Source organism: Poromitra crassiceps (genome assembly GCF_964638095.1).
Source record: "Poromitra crassiceps genome assembly, chromosome: 13".
Taxonomy (NCBI): domain Eukaryota; kingdom Metazoa; phylum Chordata; class Actinopteri; order Beryciformes; family Melamphaidae; genus Poromitra; species Poromitra crassiceps.
The window spans coordinates 13969222-13993625 of NC_139644.1; the positions used below are offsets into that span (position 1 = coordinate 13969222).

Genomic DNA, 24404 nt, shown 5'->3' on the forward strand with positions numbered 1-24404 from the left:
AGAGGCAGTGTGGAGGTAGGGGGCTGGCCTGGGTGTCTGGTACCCGAGATAGGGGCTCTTAGCCTGGGCAGAGGCAGTGTGGAGGTAAGGGGACCTGCCTGGGTCTGTGGTACCCGAGATAGGGGCTCTTAGCCTGGGCAGAGGCAGTGTGGAGGTAAGGGGACCTGCCTGGGTCTATGGTACCCGAGATAGGGGCTCTTAGCCTGGGCAGAGGCAGTGTGGAGGTAAGGGGACCTGCCTGGGTCTGTGGTACCCGAGATAGGGGCTCTTAGCCTGGGCAGAGGCAGTGTGGAGGTAAGGGGACCTGCCTGGGTCTGTGGTACCCGAGATAGGGGCTCTTAGCCTGGGCAGAGGCAGTGTGGAGGTAAGGGGACCTGCCTGGGTCTATGGTACCCGAGATAGGGGCTCTTAGCCTGGGCAGAGGCAGTGTGGAGGTAAGGGGACCTGCCTGGGTCTGTGGTACCCGAGATAGGGGCTCTTAGCCTGGGCAGAGGCAGTGTGGAGGTAAGGGGACCTGCCTGGGTCTGTGGTACCCGAGATAGGGGCTCTTAGCCTGGGCAGAGGCAGTGTGGAGGTAAGGGGACCTGCCTGGGTCTATGGTACCCGAGATAGGGGCTCTTAGCCTGGGCAGAACTGACACACACGAACTCTTAATGCGTTGTTGGACCGTGTCAAGAGGCGTAGCCAGACCGTGCCAAGAGGCGTAGCCAGACCGTGTCAAGAGGCGTAGCCAGCTGGCTCTGCGGGTCTGCAGTTAGATGTATCTCTCTAGGGGTGGAATAACCCCAAAAATATAGGCTGTCCCATGTTCTCTATGAGAGGGTGTAAGACTTCATTCAAACTTTGCTATAGGCCTAGTACACACACGTTTACTCACAAATGTATGTATGAAACACTCCCCTGAGAAAAATAAATGCATTTTTAGGTGGATAATAATATAATTTTAGGAGGAGGATAATATACAAATATCATTTAGGACTATCATATAACCTACAATATCACAGCAACAAGTCATACAGCCCCGATGATTTTATAGCACCCTAGACAATATATGAGTAGTACACATAGGACTCGCAATATTAGAGTGATTTTTTTCCTTTGAGGTATTTCATACATACATTTCATTCATACTTCTGAGCCTTCTTCCATTATAAACACATTGAAACAGAAGTATGAGAATAGACCTGTGTTGCTGTAGCCGAGTGCTGTTTGATGTTCATGGATAAGCTCTGTCACATTTCAAACATTTTCTCATATTTTTGATCAATCACACTTTAAACAAATGGAATCTTCCGAAGATGTAAAAAAGAATCCTCGTCATTTCTTCTGGGTGAGTGCTGGCTACCCTGAGGTGTAAATACATAATCCACGCTACAAATTCAACAGGACAACATTTCCCAGCAACTGACTTTATTAAATTTGTAACCTTCATTTGCATACCTCTTAGCGTACTTACTACTATATACAAAAACAATCCCAAAGACAGCAACAATTCATTAGAACTTGGCTATAGCAGGCTACTGAGACGCCTACCCACAGAAATCTACTGTGTTTGTCTTCATGGGACCAATTCAATCAAACCCCCAGGCGTGACTGTCATATTTTCTGAGATGGTTGTTGATGAATTTGACTCAAATGTCCAGCTCACATCCCGACTCCAAAACACACACCGTCACAGTTTCACAACACACACACACCTTTACACACATGCAGGCAAACAGAACACACAAGTAGTATTCCAACATTATTATAACGACCCAGTTCCTTATCATATTTAATAATCATGCACATGTATAAATAATAGAAAATGTTCACACTATACAATATAAAGGCATAATAATGTACATAAAAAGTGAGTGATTTGTGCAAATGTATACTTTTAACACTGAGTATAGAAATGATTCATCTTAAATGTGCACAACAGAACCGGCAAATCGAGAAGGAGATGAGACGTTCAAAATCCAAGAGATGGCTGCGAGTGAAAATTCATGACACTCTTTGGCATCAAAATATCCCCAATGTGCCATTCTGCTAGTTCAGAATGTCACTTACATCTCAACTCTAACCCATTGACAGAACCCGCGTTTGCAGAGAAGGCAGGGTGATACTCCAAAAAACTCAAACAAAGCTATGTCAAAGGGACAAAGCCTGGTCTCTGTCAAATCTGTGAGTTCACACACTCATTTCCCTTTGTTCCTGTTTGTACCAAATACAGTAATCCAGCAAAGAAAGAAAATATATCAGATGGTCACCTTATCAAAATGACCAAGGGAAAAAAACATAGCTTATACACATTACCTGGCACTCAAGTGTCATCATAACCTCTACTAAGTACTTATCCTCTGATAAAAAAAAGTAAAAAAAAAAGCAACACTGATTATTCTAAGCATCCCTTTATTGTAGTATAGTGTATAGAATGTGGTGCTGTTGTAAGGGTTGTGTGCTCAAACGCATAAAGGTCATTTTTCCCTTTGAATCCAATGATGTGTATTATTGCATTTAAAACAGATTTTAAACAGATTACTTTGAATTGAGCGTGTTAAGAAAAGGCACTGCTCAAAGGTGTGGGAGCATGAACTCTTGTTCAAACTCATAGCGAGACGTCATCTAAATGAATCCTAATAATTCACAAAGCAAACCGAAACATTCTCCTGCCTACGTAGCGCACGCTCTCTACGTAGCACATGCTCTCTACGTAGCACACGCTCTCGAGAAATGCAAAAACGTAGAGCTGACAATCGAGAGGACGTCACGTCGGGAAGGTTCAGTTGGAAGCTAAAAGGCACAAGCTACTGTAACTCCACGCAAAGAAACCAGCGTAAAACAAACTAGCTTGACTACTAAGAACACATGTTAAGTGCTGCTGTTGAATTAAATCGTCAAAAAGAAGGCAAATGGCTCCGTGTTTTGTTCCACCTCTTTTGGTTTCTTTTATTACCTAGAGAGCATTGATTATGAGATGATCAATATTCAAAAATTATATGAGCTTGAGACTTAAACGTCAAAAATAAGACACTATAAGCGGAATTCATGTTAGTGCAATTTGTGTTGCTTGCCTCTGAGCACACAACCCTTTTTGCTGAGAAAAAGAGTAACAGAGAGAGATAAAGAGAGAGGGAGGGAGAGAGGGCGAGAGGGAGAGAGAGGGAGGGAGGGAGAGAGGGAGGGAGGGAGAGGTCAGAAGCTATGATGGGACATGTACAGTTTAATCAACAGTATTTCCTCAATAACTAATGACACAACAGTATAATCAATGAAGAGATAAAGAGTAAAACAACACCGGGCGTCTGGGTAGTGCTGGGTTCAATTCCCGGCAGCGGTACCTCCGGCTTGGTCAGACGATCCTACAGACACAATTGGCCGTGTCTGCGGGTGGGAAGTTGGTGGGGTATGTGTCCCGGTCGCTGCACTAGTGCCTCCTCTGGTCGATCGGGGCGTCTGTTCGGTGGGGAGGGGAACTGGCGGGAATAGTGTGAGCCTCCCGTGCGCTACGTCCTGCCGGGGAAACTCCTCACAGTCAGGTGAAAAGAAGCGGCTGGCAACTGCACATGTATCAGAGGAAGCATGTGTTAGTCTACGGTTCTCCGCAGATCGGCAGAGGGGGTGGAGCAATGACCGGGACAGCGGGGGGAATTGGCCAAGTACAATTTGTAAGAAAATGGGACCCCAAAAAAGAATACGAGTAAAACACCGATCATATGGAATGAATTATTTGCACTGTTTGCAGCGACACTTCATAACACTGTAAATACAAAGAAGCTGATGCAATCTGTTTGCATCAATTGTTTTTTTCTTAAAGACATAAGAGTGGGGAGATTCACGTAACAGTTCAAGTTTTGTGTCATAATAAAATACAATGAAACAAGTTTTCTTTTGATTCGATTTGTGACATTCCCTTTTGATTATCCCACCTACTACATGTAACACATAGTGCGTAGCCTACCCTGTAGCCATCTAGACAGTTGCTTCCTCTAATTGATATAATATCACAGCTAAAGTTGCCCTAAAGGTTGCCTAGTAGGATCCACTGAAATACCCATCGACACTAAAACACAGTTTGAGTTCCCAAAGGAGCATTAACCTGGATCACGGAGGAGGACACATACACTGTACTAGCCTTTGACGCTAACAGTTAGCCTCATCTAAAATGCTGTTGCTGCTAGCATGCTGGCTGCTAAAAGTCTAGCTGAGGCCGTCATGCTTGGGGACTGAGGCTATACGAAGATGTAAACCAAAACCGGAGAAAGAGCTGCCACATCAGCAGGAGGGACTTGTTTTTTTTCTTCTTCTCCATTGTGCTCCACAACTTTTTATCAGTCATCCTGCAGTTTCATCAACTCTATGGCAGAACTCATAGGCACGTCTCTGCAGGAAACTCTGGACCGCTTCTATCACCACATGCGCGCGCACACACACACACACACACACACACACACACACACACACACATACACACACACACACACACACATACACACATTCATACAAACAGCCTCCTCTGCCCGTATTGAAGAACTTGTAAATGTCCTCTGCAGCATTTCAATGCAGATTGTACTAATACTCTATTCTTAGACCACCTGTCGTATTTCCTCTTTGATTCCCTCCCAATTGTAGCACTATAAGGTCATCTTGTTGAGCTCTTCATCTTTGATAAAAGGCAGAAATAACACTGCAAAATAACACTGCAAAAACATGACAGACTAAAAAAAAGTAAACTTGTAACAAAAGCAAAGCATTTTCTTCCAAAAATTGCACTGTTTTTTCTTTTTAGATTTCTTACTCCCAAAAAGGCGTAGTCTACACATTATTCTATTCTAAAGGCACTTAAAAGACATATAAAATACAAAAGGCAAAACAAAATTCAACAAATCGAGATTAAAGGGGTTACTGATAATCAAGTAGGTTAATGGGAGACGATGGGATCTGTAGCAAGTAAGAGAACCTTCAGAATTGGCCATCGCATCTTCTCTGCTGTCCATACAGCACCCTCCCCTGATAATATCAGCCAATCAGCACCCTCCCCTGATAATATCAGCCAATCAGGCCATCAGCTTAAGACCAAAGACAACCTGCTGGCTGGCTGATGCAGAACACAAGCCCTCTGGCTCTGTTGCTATCTGAGCGTGGACCAAACGCACAGCGAACTCCAGAAATGCCAACAGGCAGGAAAAAGAGACTTAGCTTAAAGGGCGGAGTATTAATAAGAAAAGTGCCATTGTAGAAAAGTTCTTAAAGTTTGGTTAGCTCTCCTACGTTACTGTCATAATCAGCCTCGTTTTTAAAGTTTGGTTATCTCTCCTATGTTACTGTCATAATCAGCCTCCTTCTCTACATCTTTCTGGGAGTCCGCTGTGGAATTTGGGGTGGCATTTGGCTGGACAGAGGGAGAGATGATGAGCTGTTTGTTATTCGTAGAGGGAGGAGGTCCTTCTAGATTGGTAACAGGCAGAGATGTCAGGCCAGCATGAGACGAGGAGCGCCTGGCATGAGAAGTCTCGGTAGAGGGACGTCTGCTGGCAGTAATGGTGCTGCTCGCAGTCACGCTGCTTGCGGGCACCATGCTGGCGATTTCATCAGTGGGCGAGCGGCCGATGCTGCCGTCCACCTGCGCCCGGATCTCGGGCGAGACGGAGAGTTGGTACTGCGGCACAGGGCCACTGTCACTGCTCTTAGGGTACAGGAAGGTCTTCATCTGACCTTTGCCCTTGACATTAACGGTGCCGCGGTAGTCAAACTCGTACTCCATGCTGCTGAGCACACAGTAGCTCTCCTCGCTGACCTGGACACGGCACTCCACGCCGGTGGTATCCATGCGACTGGCAATGTTGACCGTGTCGCCCCAGATGTCGTAGAGTAGCTTGGTGGTGCCGATCACGCCCGCCGTCAGAGGGCCGTGGTTGAATCCGATGCGAAGCTTGAAGCCGAAGCCCAGCATGTTCTTGTTGAAGTCGTCCACCACGTGCATCATTTCCAGGGAAAAGTCGAACAGCGCACGGAGGTGGGCTTGAGGGTGGGCCGCGTCTGCACACTGCTGCGCATTGAGTCCTGCAGCCGCCATGTACGTGGCACCGATGGTTTTGATCTTTTCGATGTTGGTGAAGGCGGGCTTCCGTAGCAGCTCATCGAAGTCGCCGATTAGCTCATTGAGGACGCGGTAGCACTCTTTGCCGCCCTCGTAGCTTTCTTCGTAGAACTCACTGAAGTTAACAATACTGGCGAAGATCACGCCCACATTGTCGTGGTTCTTGGAGTAGCTCTGGGTGACCTTCAGCTGCTCGGCCACGTGGATGGGGATGATGTTGCGGAGCAGCCAGTCGGCCTGGTCCCTCATGTTCTGGATCTTGATGCGGTGCTGGTCGGCCTCCACGTTGCCGTGGTAATGCAGGCGGTAACTGACCTCAAACTCCCGGTTAAGGAACCAGACGAGGAGGAGAAGCAGGAAGAAGGCCACGCACGCCTCAGGGGCCAACAGGTCCCGGGGGTCGGCCTCTAGCTCTGGGTCTCCTGGGCTGTCAATCACACTCATGGAGCTGTTATCGGTCTGGTCCTCTGACCTGGAAGAGAGACAGAAAAAGGAATTTCAGGGCGTCCGGGTAGTGCAGCAGTAGGTACCCTGCCTGCCAACATGAGGGTCGCAGGTTTCGAGCCCTCACGCCTGATTAAGGGTATGTGTCCTAGTCGCTGCATCAGTGCCTCCTCTCATCACTCGGGGGCGCCTGTTCGGAGGGGAGGGAAACTGGGGCGAAACAGCGTGATCCTCCCAGGCGCCGGTGAAACTGCAGTGGATGGCGACTGCACATGTATCGGAGGAAGCGTCTGCTAGTCTACAACTCTCTCGCCAGATTGGCAGAGGGGGTGAAGCAGTGACTGGGACAGCAGGAAAAATTGGACAAGAACAAGAATTTTGAGAAAAATTGAGAAAATAAATTGTAAGAAGGGAAGGGAAGACATGAAGAAGATGGAGGAAATGTTATTGATGATTTATGCTTCTGAGTTTTGCATGTCAAAACAAGACGTGTGTACAGCTGATACTCTCTTGGTGTAAGTTACATGCACTTTGCCAACATTTCAACTGCACATCATGCAGGCAGTTCACATGAGTGGTTACCAGCAGCTGTCTATCAAAAAGAGGACAACTGATTGGTCAGTGATGCATGACTACTTCACAGTGAAAGTGAAATGAGAAAAAGCTGCTGTGCTGTCTACAACGCTACCATGTGATCTGTGCACAGGTATTATCAAGGTGTGACCAGATATACAGCGGGATAATGGTGCTAGCAAAGCAAGCCAGGTGCCACTGAACATATACAATACTGTGATGGATTCTCACTGTACTCACCAGAAAAACAGAGCGTTGGCAACACTAGAGGAGACAAAACACAAGAGGAGACAAAACACAGTCAGGCAGCAAGAATCAATGAATCTAAGTGGAGCTAAAGATACTGCTCATCTGATCATGCACAATTTGTTTTATTCCAGTAAACAAAACCAATGTCATGAAGTCTTTACAATATTGTTCATTAGACATTTTAAAGCAATATCAACAATTTCAACAACCATGATGCATTGGAGATTTGTATCCTCACATTTTTATTTAACTTCACTACTTTGCCATCAAAGTTGCAATTCCCCAATGTCTCCAAAATGTCTGCACAAGGGGTCCGTTTCTGTGCGCATATTCTCTGCAAGTGTTTTCTCTATCATCTGAGTAAAGTAGAGCCTGCTGTCTAACTTGAAGAATATGTAGAAATGAAATGCATACAAAATCTGGATTTCTGTGTCGCCGCGCCTGCCAGCTCCACATAATCCACATTTACATACATCACAGGAAAGCAGAGAGAGATGCAATTGAATTTCTACCTGACTAACAGAAACGCATATGGAAGGTGGATAAATCATATCTGGAGATTATCTGGATATAATAAGGGATGTATGAAATGATATGTGTACATGAGGCCTGTTATTCCCTTAGGTTGCAACCTCTTCAGTACATAGTAAAATGGTAAATGGACTGCATTTACAATATGCTTAGTTTACACCTACATTCAGCCATTCACGCATACGTAAGTGTGTAGTACCTGCAGGGGGGGCTGAAGAGCAAGGCCAGCATCGCCAGTCCCACCAAAGTGGCCAGAGCCGAACGCATCCAGTAGCAGAGCTGGCAGAAGTTACAGTACTGGATGATGGCTATGATGACAGCGCAGCAGGTGAACATGGTGAACTGGGGAACAGACAGGGCACAGAGCAACCGCCATTAATCAAAAGAGCCCGGGACTATTACATACATAACGCTGATTATTAGCTGTATTTAACATACAACTAACAGACAAAAGTTCTAATGTAGTCAGGAATGGAAATGATCCTAGCCTGGTAGCCTTACATTTAGCGTGCTTTACAGGGACTCGCTAAAAATATGGCATTTCACCCGGATCGGCGCAGTTTTGTAGGACGTAGCGTTGCGCGCTTCGGCGAGCTCAGGACCGTCTCAACCCGTGCTCTGGTTTTAAGGCAGAGGAGGTGGTAGGGTTGAGGCGTCATGAGGTCACTGAGGCTATTGTTAGAGCAAGCTTACGGTCAAGGCTGTCGTAAAAGTCATGAAAAAGTGACGAGACGAGCCAAAACGAGCAGACGAGAAAGCACATCAGACACACAAAACACTGTGTGATACAGGACGTAAGGCATAAATTAAGTTAAGTTAAGCTATCCTTTATATATGCCCATGGGGTAATCCATCCCCTGCATTTGATCCATCCTCTACTAGGAACCTTCCTAGAACTAGGAGCAGTGCAGTGCAGCACCCGGGGACCAACTCCTTGGTCACGGGCACTGACAGGAGTATTAACCCTAACATACATGTCTTTTGGTGGTGGGAGGAAACCAGAGCACCTGGAGGAAACCCACACGAACATGGGGAGAACATGCAAACTCAACACAGAAAGGACCTGGGACGGACCGGGGTTTGAACCTAGGACCTTCTTGCTGTGAGGCAACAGTGCTAACCACTGAGCCACCGTGCCATGAAATGTCATGTTTTTAGGGAGAGCCATGCTTTACAGGTCAGGCTAGAGCAGGGGTGCCCAAATTATTTCCCATGAAGGGCCAAAACTCAATCTGGGTGGAGGGCCGAGGGCCAAAAATAAACGTTGTGGAATTACATTAAAATGTATTGTGTTTTATAGAAAATTTACATTCTAAATCTAAAATAACATTTCAATATCATAATCTACTTTTTATCTGTTTGGTAATTGTAATAATTTGCAATTGGTTATATATATAAAAAAAAACATCTGCATTTGTGGGGAGCTTAAACATTTAATCAGTAAACACCCAGTTAAAAACAGTTGTATTTTCCACCTTTGTAATCAAGAGAGAAATTTGACTTAATTCACAACTTGAAAAATCCTCAAGGTACTTTGAAAATCAGTTTCGTAGTGGCGACGTATATTGTACTCTTTCAAAACAGCCACTCTCTGTCTGCAAATGAGACAAACCGCTGTTGAATTTACTTCGGTAAAAAAATACTCGTCTTGCCACTCCGTCCTAAACTTTCTTTTGTCAGTGTGCCACTGCCGTGATGATGATCTGTCCATCTTGCTGAGCTGGTGTAAAGCCAGTGACTGGGGAGGGATCAAATATCAGAGCTCACCCCCCAACCAGGTGATTCAGCCAACCAATCAGGAGCAATCAATCCTCAGATAGCAATGCCTCACACCCGTGTGATAGAGTCGGGGAGAGAGAATACCAGCAGCACAAAATTAACATTAATCGTAGATAGAAGAGTCCCGACATCTCCATTCAGGCGTAATAATGACTGCATAATCGGGCACGTCGGGCAACTGCCCGGTGGCCTGGCCTGCAAATTATTATTATTATTTTTTTTTTACCCCCAAATCCGTGGCGGGCCAAAAAAAAACTTGGCCCGCGGGCCCCAAATTGGGCACCACTGGGCTAGAGCAACACTCTCCTCCCCAGTGCACGACACTGGTGAAAGTGGGCCGGAACCGTCCGGTGCGCAGTTCCGGTAAGACTTTTGGTGCCTGAACGCCGTTGGGGGAAGACATGCCTGTCAATCAAAATCCGATTGCTGCAGAGTGCAGTCGATCCATAATTTCCAACAAGGAAATGCATGGCTGACGTTATGTCATTACTAATAAACAACAGTCTCTCTCATAAATTGCTTCTAAATTGTTCCGTGTTTTAGACCTGGCTGTCAGTGGTTTTTAATCCGCGCTGTGTAGGCTGATTTGCGCTTCCAGCACGCAGCTCCTGCACTGGGCTGTGTCTAGTCTAGTCTCGCTTGCGGCTTGCCTCCGCTCCGCCAAACAGTTCCACCAGGATTGCACGAGTGTAGTTCCCAAGCAAGCAAGCAAGCAAGCAGAAACGGTAATATTTCCAACCACTGAGGCAGCGATGTGCCGCAAGGCATGGGTTTACTTTGTGGCAATTGTGGGGCGAGTAACAGCAGGCTGGAGGAGGCGCAGTGAAATGACTGCGGTCACGCCATCCGCACTTTGAGGAAGCGTAGTCGCGCTATCTGCAAATCCATTGAGCGTCTACTTCGCTCTGCACGGTAAAGAGTGGGTGAGCCCCTCATGGTGCCTTCAGGTACGCCTCGTACACCCAGAAAAGGCTACTAATGGCGACAGAGATTGTTGTAAACAGCACAGATAATGTTTTTCTTATCACTTTCCCCTGTTGAAATGCATACATCTGTCATTAAGGCTACTTTATTGTTCTTCAAGACAACATTTTTAATAATTAACTGTCAATGAGGTTGTTTGTGGTGCCATTTGTCTGTCTGTATGTCTGTTTATTTGAATTAGACAAAAACTAATATGCACATTTTCATGAAACTTGGTGGAAGGGTGAAGCATGGACAAAGGAAGAAGGCATTACATTTAGGTATGGATCTATGTCAGACTGACCTCATGGTGGCGCTATAATAGAGGGTATGCACGTGATGTCACAGAGGCAGAAGTCACTGTGGGGTCACGCCCACTGAGTCACAGCAAGACTGAGCTTGAATGCAGTAATCAGCCTAGATAACTGACACCTGCTGCTCAGGGAGGAATTTGACACTCAATTTGACACTCATTCCTGATTGAGGGGGCGTCTTCCAGTGGGTGTGCATACCCTCTATAGCCCTCTTTACATAGGCTGATTTTCAAAAGGCCATGAAAACTTCAAATCAATTTGTTTCCTGCAAACTCTACCAGATTCTTGCTCAGTACTCCCCAGTCTACCTACATGGTGATTTTCAAGTGGTTTTACTGCAGCATTTTGGAATAATCCAATGACAAAGTCATATAGCTACATTATGCATAATCTGACATAGACTGATTATCAAAAGGCCATGAAAACTTCAAATCAATTTGTTTCCTGCAAACTCCACCAGATTCTTGCTCAGTACTCCCCAGTCTACCTACCTGGTGATTTTCAAGTGGTTTTACTGCAGCATTTTGGAATAATCCAATGTCAAAGTCATATACATTACGCATAATATGACACATTGGCTGATTTTCAAAAGGCCATGAAAACTGCAAATCAATTTGTTTCCTGCAAACTCTACCAGATTCTTGCTCAGTACTCCCCAGTCTACCTACATGGTGATTTGGAGTGACATGACATGGAGTGATACACACAGTGAAGTGCAGCGCTGTTAACGTGAAATGGATGGCGGTAGGCAACTCTTGTCCAATCAAATTACTCGGCCGGAACTAACTGTTGTATAAAGGTGCGTTTGATTTATTGTTCCCGGACATTTTGCGACCAAATGCACCTATTTTATTAATGCAATTTGCACCGGGCAGCGGGCAAGGATCGATAATAAACGAGCCCAACATGTTTGCCATTGTTTTCAGAACAAAAGGAGCAGAAACATGCAACGAACAATAACTCAAATGTTTAAGAGGAAGGAGAGAGATAAAGAAGCAGATAATATGGCTAAAGTTAGAAGAAGAGAGCAAAGTGAGGGCCTCTGCAAAATGAAAACCCACCCTCAGATGCAAATACAGGTGATGATGCTAATTTAGACCAGAGAATGGACATGAAGTTAGCTTACTAGCAAACTAGACAGTGGCTTACTCAGAACACAGTCTGTGTGCATACAGTACAACATTTTTTATGTATCCTACACATTGTAGGATACATTTTGAGATATTTTATTTGACTAATAATCTGTTTGACTGTTGATGAATTTAGTTGTAAATGTTATTCTAATTTAATTAAAACAGTTGAGGGCCAGAGGGAGGAAGAGGAGACTCAACAAGAAGCAGCAGGTCCCTCCTCAGAAGAAAGAACAGGCGATGGGGGTGGGAGGAGAACAATATGAAACGATGAAGGTTGGGGTAGTAGCCTATAGTTCCTGCAAGAAATTCAAACCACTTTCACCCCTGGTGCACGATATGACTGGGGGCCAATCCAGATGCTGCAGAGACAGCAGTCAAACAACACTGCCGGGATCCAAAAATCTTCATGATCCATCCCAGACTACAGAGACAACTGAGAATGGGATATCTTCCACCTATGAAAGTAACAGCAGTCCACCTGGATGGAGAGATGCATGTCACAGGTGACATGGGAGAAGACAGCCACAGCGGGCAGTGACACCAGGACGGCTCCTAGGAGATGACGTGGCACCCAGCCTGAGATGGCTCTCATCAGGCGCCGGGTGCAACTCAGCACACTGTCCAGGTAGAAGGCCATGCTGGAGGGGGAGGAGGAGGAGAGGAAGCATGCACAGTTCAAATATCGGATTACATTCTGATATTGACCCCAGCTTGACCACACCCTGAAATGTAGGCATGTCAAAACCTGAGTATGTGTTTGCAAAACTTCCACCTTTGCTAACCAAGGGTCAGTAAACAAGACCACCCATCTCTGTCCACCTTATTCCTAGCTGCCATGATGCCTGACGTGAAATATGGGCGCTTCTTCCGGTGTAATCCTCCCAGCCCCCTCCCCCCGTTACGTTGCTGACACAGACACAACATAGCCCGTCTGTAAACGATGTTTCAAAGTTGCAGGCGAAGGGAGCCAATCACGTCCAGCTTGGCCAAACAGCCAAGATAAATATCCCGACTTTTTCAAAGAGCAACAGGTTAATGGATGTGATGGATAACATAATTACATTCCCTCAAATAAGTCATCAAATGAGTGTTATTCCTTTGTGACATGCAGACTTTTTTCACCGTCGGAGTTTGACGAGGAAATGCGCCGAGTACCAGCGCCGCAGACCCTCTGCCAACAACAAGTAATGTTAACAACCAGCTGCTATATTGTGGAAGGTCAGTTTCAGTCACGTTCTAGAGCGGACCTTGCACCCATAATCTTTTTACAGCGGGGCATTAAAAAATAAGGTGGAGAGGACGAATCAGCGTGACATCACAACAACAACAAAATCACTTCCGGGTGCCACTGCAGCAGTGAACTAGTATGAAATATAGCTGATAAGTGACAAACAAACGTTAATATCTCAAAAACTATACATCGCTTATAAATTCTGAGTGAGAGTAGAAGCTAAAGGGTCCCATGTATAATTATGTATGTAGTGTTAAAGTTGTGTGAACTGTCAGAGTTTTAAAATGTGTGAATTTAGTAAAAAGTACAGCCTGCTAGAGTGAGACCCACTCAAGGCTCTTCAACTGGACTGCCCAGCCACTCTCCTACTTCCTCTTTAGCATTTCAAATTAAAATGCATCACAGCAGAAAGCACATACTCATGAACAAGTACAACATACAAGCCTATGTGATAATCATGTCAACTGCCAGTCATAACCTGATGTTCTCATCTGCATAAACAAGTTAGCAAAATGCGGTTTTCTGACTTCTTCATGATGGTAAAGGTGTGGCAGTCACAGTTCCCACAAGCAAACCACATGCCTCTCAACTCCTCCGTCCCCCCCATGTGTCTCACCGTATCGCCAACAGCAGAGCCAGTGCCTCCAGCAGGGCGGCGCCGGCAGTCACGATGACAGCCGGTGTGGACGGACTCTGCTGGGTGAGCAGCGGCCGGAGGAAGCAGGCCAGGGAGAGAGCCAGGAAGACCGCACAGCACAGCAGCATGTCCAGGAAAGAGCTGAATGTTGGGCTGGCAAAGGTCTGCACCGCTGCCTGGGTCTCCACCTGAGAGAGAGAGAGAGAGAGAGAGAGAGAGAGAGTGTGAGAGAGAGAGAGAGAGAGACAGAGAGGAACAGAGAGAGAGACAGAGAGGGACAGAGAGAGAGAGAGAGACAGAGAGGGACAGAGAGGGACAGAGAGACAGAGAGGGACAGAGAGAGGGACAGAGAGAGAGAGCGAGAGAGAGAGAGAGAGAGAGAGAGAGAGAGAGAGAAGCAGAGGATAAATAAGGCAGTGGATGGGGGAAAAAGTCAAAATGGACACGGGAATATGAAAAGGCACAACAACAACAACCAGATGGACAGAACCCATCTTTATTTGTCACAAAGACAACCACAACCCATGCTGACGGTGGCTGTTGAAATACAGTCTCTGCTTGTTTAACCCAGACATGGCATGTCCTTTCCTCTGAGGGGCAGTCAGGAGCAGTGTACAGCGCCCGGGGACCACCTTGTGTCCTCATCGCTGGTCAAGCGGCGATCTTCTTGCATGTTTTAATGAGGGGTTCATACAGTATATATGGAGGAAACCCCCAGGTGGAGCACGGGGAGAACATGCAAACTCCACACAGAGAGGCCCATTTGACGAGATAACCCACCTGGGCATGGGCACTGAAGACATGGGGGGACACGCCCTCTGCGCCAGGTGGGAATCGAACGCAGGACCTTCTTGCTGTGAGGCAACAGCACTACCACTGATGGATTTTATTTTAGGAGGCAGGACATATACAGTATGTTATTTCTCAAATAGTACAGGGTCTCTCTATATCTGCTATGGACTGATGATCTGTCCAGAGTGTTTCCCTGCCTAAAAGATGATCCAATGCATGCTGGGATAGGCCCCAGCCTCCCATGAACCTGCATACTGTAGGAATAAAGGTGTAAAATAACCAAATGAATGAATGAATGAACGAACGAACGAACAAATCAATTAATTAACCCCTAAATCCGGGCATACACTGTACGAATTGAGCCCATTTCTGACCCGATTTGTGAGCCGCACGACTCATTTTAGAGTTGGGCTGAATTTCAGCTCCTTCGGGTGTCGTTTGCCGTGCAGAGTACAGGGGGCAGCGACGAGCAATTAACTGCTCCCGAGTGGCCGTCGGACGCTCGGATGAATTTCTGACATGACATGTCAGACATGTTGGTCGGCCATCGTCAGGCTCTCACACAGCTGAAGCAGGTCCAGGAGTGGAGTCCCTCCTCAGTACCTTTTCTCAATGCGTTTCACTCATTAGGCCTGACCATAGATACACCTGCCTCTCTGATGTTTCCTATCACGACCGATATGAACGAGACAAACGTTGACAGGGAAAAAAGCCGTTGTGAGCTTCAGCTCAGAATGCTTATGTTCTTTGCCTAGCGCTCAGCACAGATTCCTTCTGGATCAACTTGAAATTAATTAAGAAACCCTATACAACAAATGAATTAACAAACTCTCTGCTGAATCAATCTATCTAGTGCAGTTCTGACGCAGACAGGAAGACTTCACAGTGTAGCAACAGTTGGAGTTGTGAGATTGAACATGCACTTCTGAGGCTGCACCAGCAGAGGACATTACAAGCTAACACAACACTGCCTGTGAGGTCCTGCAGTGATTTCTCTTTGCCGCAGTCCTGCCCTGGTCTGGTCATAGCACAGTGTTTTACAGGCTTCCCACACAAGGAAGACAGAAAGACAGAAAGAAAGAAAGAAAGAAAGAAAGAAAGAAAGAAAGAAAGAAAGAAAGAAAGAAAGAAAGAAAGAAAGAAAGAAAGAAAGAAAGAAAGACAGACAGACAGACAGACAGACAGACAGAAAGAAAGACAGAAAGACAGACAGACAGACAGACAGACAGACAGAGAGACAGACAGACAGACAGACAGACAGACAGACAGACAGACAGACAGACAGAGAGACAGACAGACAGACAGGCAGACAGACAGACAGGCAGACAGACAGACAGAGAGACAGACAGACAGACAGACAGACAGACAGACAGGCAGACAGACAGACAGACAGACAGACAGGCAGACAGACAGACAGGCAGACAGACAGAGAGACAGACAGACAGACAGACAGACAGACAGACAGACAGACAGACAGAAAGACAGACAGAGAGACAGACAGACAGACAGACAGACAGACAGACAGACAGACAGACAGACAGACAGACAGACAGACAGACAGACAGACAGACAGACAGATGGTACGGTGGTTAGCACTGAAGAAGGTTGTGAGTTCAAATCTCCACCCGGGCCTTTCTATGTGGAGTTTGCATGTTTGTGTGGGTTTCCTCCCACAGTCCAAAGACATGCTGTGTTTGTGTAGTAGTGTACGGTAATCAAAATGTCTTTGTATATAATATAGTATGTATATGATGTATGTAACCTGTGTAGATATGTAGTACTGTGATGATGCTATGGAAAGCCCTTTGAGACATGCTTGTGTTATAATAAGGGGATATAAACAGAACTGGACGGACATACATACATACCCCATACATACATGCCCACCCACACACAGGCACATATGCACACTTGTATCTGTAGACACACACACACACCTCTTCCTGGTAGCTTGTCCGGTAGGCAGACTCCAAGCTCTTCTCCAGGAAGGTGTGGCTCAGCTTGTTGATGGGGGGCTTGCAGAAATAATCCTTCATCAGACTGTCAGAGACACATACACACTCTTATATCATGATATAATGTACTGTGTTTCCATTGATATAACTAAGGGATCGTGTAATACTGTGGCTATAGGTTCGTTTATAATTAAGGGACTGTCTAGTACTAGTACAGGAACTGTGCAATACTGCGATAATCTGGTGTTGTGATTTGTTGTCATGTATATCTGTTTTTTTATGTGCAACGCCATGAAATGAAATTAATTTGACCGAAAATCCATTTCCCCACGGGGACAACAAAGTACCTACCACTACTACTACTACTACTACTACTCTCTTACAATGGGAGGGCTTAAACAAAAAAATGACAACAAAAAAAAAAAGAACTTGTTAGTCCAGGTCTAGTTTTCTCTCGAGTTGTACTCGACACAGAGAGGTTGTGTGTTATATGGACAAACGTCACCTGTGTTTCGACTGGCATGAGAGTGAGTAGATGATGACGACACAATTTTCATTTTTGACTGAACAGTTCCTTTCATGAATAAACTTCACCCTCAAGGGAAAAGCAGCCAAACGCAGGTCACCTGTCCTCTTTGATGACATCCACAAAGTGGGCGTCGCTCCTCTCTCGGAAGTTCTTGGAGCGTAGAGGGATGAGCGCCGAGTGGTCCATGCCCAGCGCCGCTCCGCTCCACGTCTTCTTCTCCTTCTCCTGCAGCATCTCACACAGCGACGTCTGGCTGTTGGTCAGAGCCTCCAGCCGAGGACTCAGCAGGCCGTTCAGGGCCCGGGGGCCACGCCCTGCGGGGGCCGCCGGGGGGCACTTCAGAGCGGAGGGGTCCTGGGGCGGAGAAGAGGCAGAGATGGAGCCTGAAAACTCAACCTGAATTTCCAAAAAAGAGGGCATAGTTAATGATCCTGATCCCAAGCAAGCGGGGAAAAGAGAGAAAGAACCTATTCTGCACATACATAGAGAGCCGCAGGGATGACGTATTTTTGTAGGCTGAATGCGGAAGTCCCGAACTTCCTGGTTCAACACTGTTTCTGTCTATGGGATTTTTGAATGGGTTTTTTGGCGCGATGCTTCAAATAAGGTCTCTGGGCAACGCAAGTTTAATCAAACGCGAACCAAGGTTCAGCGGGATAATCTTCACACATGAGGACCACTTTCATGAGTTTTGAAGCGTAAATGCGAGCCCTAGAAGTAAAATGCTCCAGCTAAGCTAATCCAGAACTACACACTGTCGCATAGGCTTCCACGTCACGTCAGCACTCAACCTGGACTGTTGTTGATGTGTGCACTGATTACCCCGGGCTGAACGGGCTGAACCAGGTGAGGGAAAGAGAATTTCCGTGTTCGCCCTTTGAAGTGGTGACGTTATTGACGTATATATCCCCATCGACTCAAAAGTGTAGTCTCATTTAGCCCTTTGCTAGCTAGCCGTCCTTTTAACGGCACATAAAAGCTTCAAAACTCATAAAAGTGGTCTTCATGTGTGAAGATGATGTTACTACCATCTGGTTCGCGTTTGATTAAGCCAGCGTTGCCCAGAGAGCTTATTAGAAGCATCGCGCCAAAAACCCATTCAAAACTCCCATAGGCGAAAACTGTGTTGAACCAGGGCTGTTAGCATCGATGATTTCCGGACTCGTTACTGCGGCTCTCTATTATACATACACTATCTGCAGTAGGATGCACTGTGCATTGTAACCAATGGGGTTCTCTACAGCAGTGAATCCAAAAGGGTGGGTCGTGGCCCACTGGTGGTTCGTGGAGGTAGTGTAGGTGAGCCGGAAGTGGCGCACCTGCCAACACTCCCGATTTTCGCGGGAAGCCCCCTATTTTTAACCCTTTCTCCCGCTGTGCTCCCGATTTGTAATTTCTCCCGTTACTTTCAGAGCCTTTGGTGGGCTCAGTTTTGAAGCCAGAGGTTTCTGGTATCATATGGAACTAGAAGACGTACTGCATCCATTCATACCAACCATGTCATGCTAGCTTGTTGGTAAGGGGGGTAAATGACGCTCGAAAGTCAGGCGGGGGAAAAACAAGTTCGGGCCCTTGACCTCTCACCTCAAACTATCTGAATTGAATTTTTTCTGTTGTTGCTCATCAGTTCACCTCAACAAATATCTCATCTGTGTTCTGCATGCAAATACTTCTGATGAGGAAGAGGAAGAAAATGTTGGCAATCTGGCTTTTGGGTATTTTGCCTCAATTCTTGTATGTGGATTATTAATTTATAATGCATTGCCATATGCCCACGTTCACATGCCCTGTTTATGAAATACTAAATATATAGGGAAATAATTCCTCTTAGTCTTGTGTGTTGATCAGAGTTGTGATTAAAGGGTTGGGTGGGGGCCCAGAACATTTTCAGATTTCAAAGAGGGCCCCAGCTTTCTTCACCAAAAAACAATGCTGAACATATCCAAAAACTGTAAACAAGTTGTGGACCAGTGTTGTGGACCAGTGATGTCATTCATGCACAATTGACGTCACTGGTCAACAATTGAACTCAAATTGACTTGTAAATGAATGCCTAAAAGTTTTCAGGTGTGTGAACTGTGAGATCATGTTTCAAAATAAATGAGCATTGTTTTTTCGGTGCAGTGCTCCTTTAAGTTTGGGAATGGCTGCTCTACAGCCTGCCAGGAAGTGAAACAAAATGTCAGAACTGCCTTGGTGGGACTTTCTTCTCTAAACAGTGAGATGCAGTTGTACAGTACGGAGGCTAATTCAAATTGAAAATGTCAAACTGCGTTTAAGCACGTAAAGATGTCACTGTCACGTAATAATCACCACCTGAGGTCAACCGTTTAAGAGTCCCATCTGTCAGGCTTGCAAGACGGCAGGCTAACCTTGTTGCTATTGTTCTTGTGGTCGTCATGGCAGCCGTTCTGCTGCACCGTTCCTTCCTCCAGAACCTGATCCTCCCCTGGCATGGGGACCACACTGCAGGAGGGACAGGGAGGCTGCAGACAAAGAAGAGAGAGAATTGATATTAAATAAAGGGAGAGCTAACAGATCAAGGGAATGCGAATAGACGGTTGAGATGAAGCGAGGCTGGGGACAGCAGGAGAGACAGAAAGATGATGAAACAGGCCATCAGCTGTGATGAGACAGCAGCCAGACAAACCCTGTCAAACGCTAACTAGACATGCAATGACAAGTCCTCTACTCATTTGTCATCGTTTTGTTGGCTGGACACACCGTCCTCAATCTGCTTCAGCGGCAGTGACAGAGCCAACTGGACAAGATGGAGATGGAGAGGAAGAGGAGGGGTAGACGGGCTCAAGGTCTGTATTTTCCTCCCACTCCTCCTCTTCGAACAGAATGTCAATTATGAAAGAGAGAGCAAGAAAGAGAGGGGAGAGAGAGAGACATGATAATTATGCTATGACTATGGATGTGCCAAAACACATTCGTTTTTGTTTTGACCTTTTTTATACAGGGGGGAGTCTCACTGAGAGCAATAATCACTTTTTCAGGAGCGCCTTGCACACACACATAAACTGGAAGCTGGGGACGACCCCAGCGGAAGAGGCGACCCATACGCAGAGACCCCGGTCAACTGTGCTGCACATTGTAGGTTTTTGGGGTGTCAGCCGGAGTTTAGTCTGACAATGTTGTGCACACCGGATAGTTAGTTAGGTTAAGTACATACATAAGTGCCTGGATAGCGAGCAGACGGCGGTATTTGATAATTTAGCAGCTAAATCATAGATTATTGAAAGATATTCCATATTCCAGACTGAAATGCTATAACAGAAGTGTGAGTATTGGCCAGAATGACATGAACATTTTAACACTTATTCAGCTGGTATCTTGCTTTTTTTTTTTTTTGCAATTCCATCGCGGGCCACACAGGGGGCGCCCGTGGGGCCGCCAGTTGAGTATCACTGTACTACAGGAACTCATCAGGTTCTGTGCCGCTGTTGACATGGACACTCTTCACACCCTCTAGAGCAGTGATACTCAACTTGCGGCCCGGGGGCCAGATGCGGCCCGTGACAGGGTGCAGAGTGGCCCCCCGACCATTTTCTAATAATTTCACGTAAGTTTTCATTGTGAATTAGAATCTAATTCACAATAAAAACTACAGTGAAATCAAGTTTGACTGAGCTCCAGCTAAATTGACAAATACCACCGTCTGCTCGCTACCCAGGCACTTATGTATGCACTTAAAGGTCCCAATTCGTGCAGCTGTAACCTCTTAAAAACGTGTGTCTCTGGTCCATAAAACATGATTCTGGATTAATTTGTCGAAAATATAGCAACCCCGTTTGTTGTGACGGAGTTCTCACTTCCTCATCTCGTCGCTTCCCAAGAACGGTCTGTTTCTATAATATATTCAGAACTAACAGTTCCCATTGGCCGCTGAGGGAGAGCCCGCCCCAGGCTCCCAGCGGCCAATCAGATTAGTGTCTGTGGACCAGCACGCTAGGTTGCGAGTTATCGTTAACTTAACGGTTACTACGCTAAAGAGGACATCTCAAAATGCCTAGACTTACCGAATGCACCTCTGCAGTTGCTGGATCACGTACAGTTGGCGTCACTCCAGCTAGAAGTGTTAATTTTGTGGCTATAGACAAAATGGTGCAGGTAACTTGTGTGAGAGAGACCCGCGCAGTATGCGTGAGGAAGCTCGTGACGTCCCAATTCCCCTCTGGGCAAACGAAGCGTTTGGGGGTGTGGCTTGGAGGAGACTGCAGGGGGAAGCTGGATAGGGACAAATCCAACTGTGGCAGTTCTGAGCTTGTGACCACTCATTACAGGGAGGGCTGACAGCAGTATATATGCATTTACAAGTAAAAACAGCTTTTGCACGGAATGGGACCTTTAACCTAACTAACTTAACCTAACTACAGTAACTATCCGGTGTGCACAACATTGTCAGAATAAACTACGGCTGACACGCCAAAAACCTACAATCCGCTACAGAAAAATGTATCACTCACTCACTCATCCCATGGCCTAGAGGGCCGTAGGGGTGTCATGGTGGATGCTTGGACAGTCAAGGATCTCCATCGCTCACGGTCTTCAGCTGTTCTTAGCAGGGTTTGGAAGCTGCGGCCAGTCCATTCTTTGATGTTGTCCATCCAGGACTTTCTCTGCCTGCCTCTTCTCCGCTTTCCCTCTACTGTCCCCTGCAGGATGGTCTTTGACAGGGAGGTGTGTCTTGTGACATGGCCATACCAGGCCAGTTTGCGACGTTTTACTATTGACAATAGAGGTTCCTGGTCTCCAGCATGGGAGGTCACTAGCTGTCTAACATAGTCATTTGTCCGGTGTTCTTTATATGAAATATGTAGCATTCTTCTGTAGCATTTGCTTTCAAAGGACTGTATCCTAAAAAAAAATGTATGTTGTTTGTTTATTAACTGGCCCCTGGCCTCCTATCACTTCACGAAAGTGGCCCCTGGGCAAAGCAAGTTGAGTATCCCTGCTCTAGAGGTCTTTCTACATCAGCGCTGAACGCAACCACCTAGGGCCGGTTGCACCAACTGGTCTTACACTGGTCTTAAGCTAAGTTGGTCGTAACTTTACGACCTACAGCTATGCCGGTTGCACCAAGACGACTTAAGCCTTATTTTCACTAAGACCAGGCGTAACTCCTACGCCTCGTCAGGAGGAGGCGTAGAGCCTGCCTGTAACAGAGATCTCCGCGGAGACCTTTTTGACCGTCATCGTCGTAACATCGCCAGTTCGCCGTCTTTGAAAGCACGACGTTAGATTATAACTAACTACTTGTGTGGCTTAGCCTTCCCAAATGTTGGCGTTAATTCTTTTAGAATTTAATACATAGAATTGGGAACGTTACATTCAATTTCATTCAGACTCCCTGACACTAATCGCCGCCGCCATTTTCCCCCGGGGCTTCCACAGGAGGAGGGGGGTGGGAGGAGGGAGGGTGTAGTGACGCACATACAGTAGTGGGTGACGGCGCGAGGCACATGTGGGCCAATCAGAGGGCATTCCCCGACAATTCACATGAACGCGCATTGCTATGACCAGCGTAGTTAAGACCAGAGTAAGCCGTGTTGGTGCAACAGGCGTAAATCCATGGTCTTAACTAAGACCGACGTAGGAGTTACGACCAGGCATAGTTAAGACCAGTTGGTGCAACCGGCCCCTGGACTGCTCCAGGCCGCTGGCGTTCTGACCCGTGACCGTGGCTTCTCGCCTGCTGCATACGGCACTGAGGGAAGGATGCAACGCAGCCTTCGTTCAGCTGCTCCTGGACCACGGCGCAAACACGGCCCTGCTGACCTTGGAGCAAGCACAGCTGAAGGTGTGGGCGGGTTCTGAAGCTCTCGGGGTCTTTCTGGAGGCCAAGAGAGATGTCCTCGCACTCGAGCCCACGTGCGTCGGAGCCAAGCGCTGGGGGCAGACAGATCGCCTGAACCGAGTCCGCTCCCTACCACTACCACAAGTGATGAAGGACTTCATGCTCCACCAGAACTGACTTGAAGGGCTGTCAGTGTATTTCTTTTTATTTCCCAGATTAAACACCATCAGCATACACCACATGTAGTGGAGTAAAGGGCAGTTTAGAGTCCAGCGATTTATCATAGCCCGACGGGCGTCGCTGAACGTGACGTCCATTCCAGTGTCGCTCGACGCTGATTTTGGACGCTGTCGCTTGTAAAAAGTATAAACACCTAGGCGATAGGAGAACGCATCGCAGAGGCGCATGTGATATTTTCACATGAATTAATGCCGGACGGACAGAGAAGCTGCAACGGTAACAGGTATAATGTTACCGTTTTGATTGCAACATTACAAAACTGTCTATCTGCTTGCTAACATGCTGTATGATTATCCATGCTAACGATGTGTTAGCCGTTACTTACCGTCTGTGTTGAGAATGTACGCTTTTCCAGGCATTTGCCTTTATAACAGCATCTTTATAATCTGCCCGGTCGTTAGCCAAAAGGCATTACGTTTTCGACAAATACATGTATGTGATCTTCTTCCATTGATAATTCAACTAACTAGCTAGCGTTAACTAGTGGCTTCAGAAACTGCAGTAGGAGAGAAACAAATTGTGGTTGTCATGACAACGGAGCCAACGATAGGGTCAAAGTTGAATCCAGATGAAGTCTTGATGATGGTCGCAACGTTCATCGCAACGATGGCATATCCATCGCTGGAAGTATAAACACTTGTCGTAATCACCGACAACAGAATGTGATCAGGGTCGGCTGCAACGACCATAAATCGCTGGACTCTAAACTGCCCTTAATTCTGTTTATCGTGACGTGAGGTTCAGTTAGCTTTGCACAGAAACAGCTGGTAGGAATACGTTTTACATTTATACTTGATTACATTTCAGAGCCTGTATTGTATTTGTATCTTTTACTTTACTTTTTACTCTACGTTTACCAGTCTTTTCTCTGGTCTGTGTGCGTGCGGGCGTGTGTGAGCCAGGCAGGAGCTGAAAAGCTGGAAACAGGTATCATTAGTTGTAGGCAGAGAGCTTGTGAAGGGCTTCCCGTCTCCCGGCGTGAGCTACCTCATTAACGGGCCTCGGACCCCTTCCACTCGCCTGCCCCCCCATCGTTCCCATCTCCTCTCTTCTCTCCTCTCTCCATCCTCCATCCTCATTTCCCCCTCAACACCCGTGCCTCCACCTGCCTTGGCAGAGATGCTAATGTGTACTGTATGTACTGTAGCA

General features: G+C 46.5%; 1 protein-coding gene across 1 annotated transcript in view; it reads right to left on the reverse strand.

The window, feature by feature from the left end:
- Positions 1–5278: 5278 nt before the first annotated feature.
- The window catches only part of LOC310788361 (adenylate cyclase 9), a gene marked incomplete at both ends in the record, with an annotated part of 61963 nt that continues 42837 nt past the window's right edge, over positions 5279–24404 (reverse strand). The window contains 8 exons of the mRNA XM_083649927.1: positions 5279–6554; positions 7340–7363; positions 8079–8221; positions 12547–12706; positions 13916–14124; positions 16666–16768; positions 17310–17566; positions 19585–19698. Coding sequence (XP_083506053.1) covers positions 5279–6554; positions 7340–7363; positions 8079–8221; positions 12547–12706; positions 13916–14124; positions 16666–16768; positions 17310–17566; positions 19585–19698 — 2286 coding nt within the window. The remainder of the gene's footprint in view (positions 6555–7339; positions 7364–8078; positions 8222–12546; positions 12707–13915; positions 14125–16665; positions 16769–17309; positions 17567–19584; positions 19699–24404) is intronic.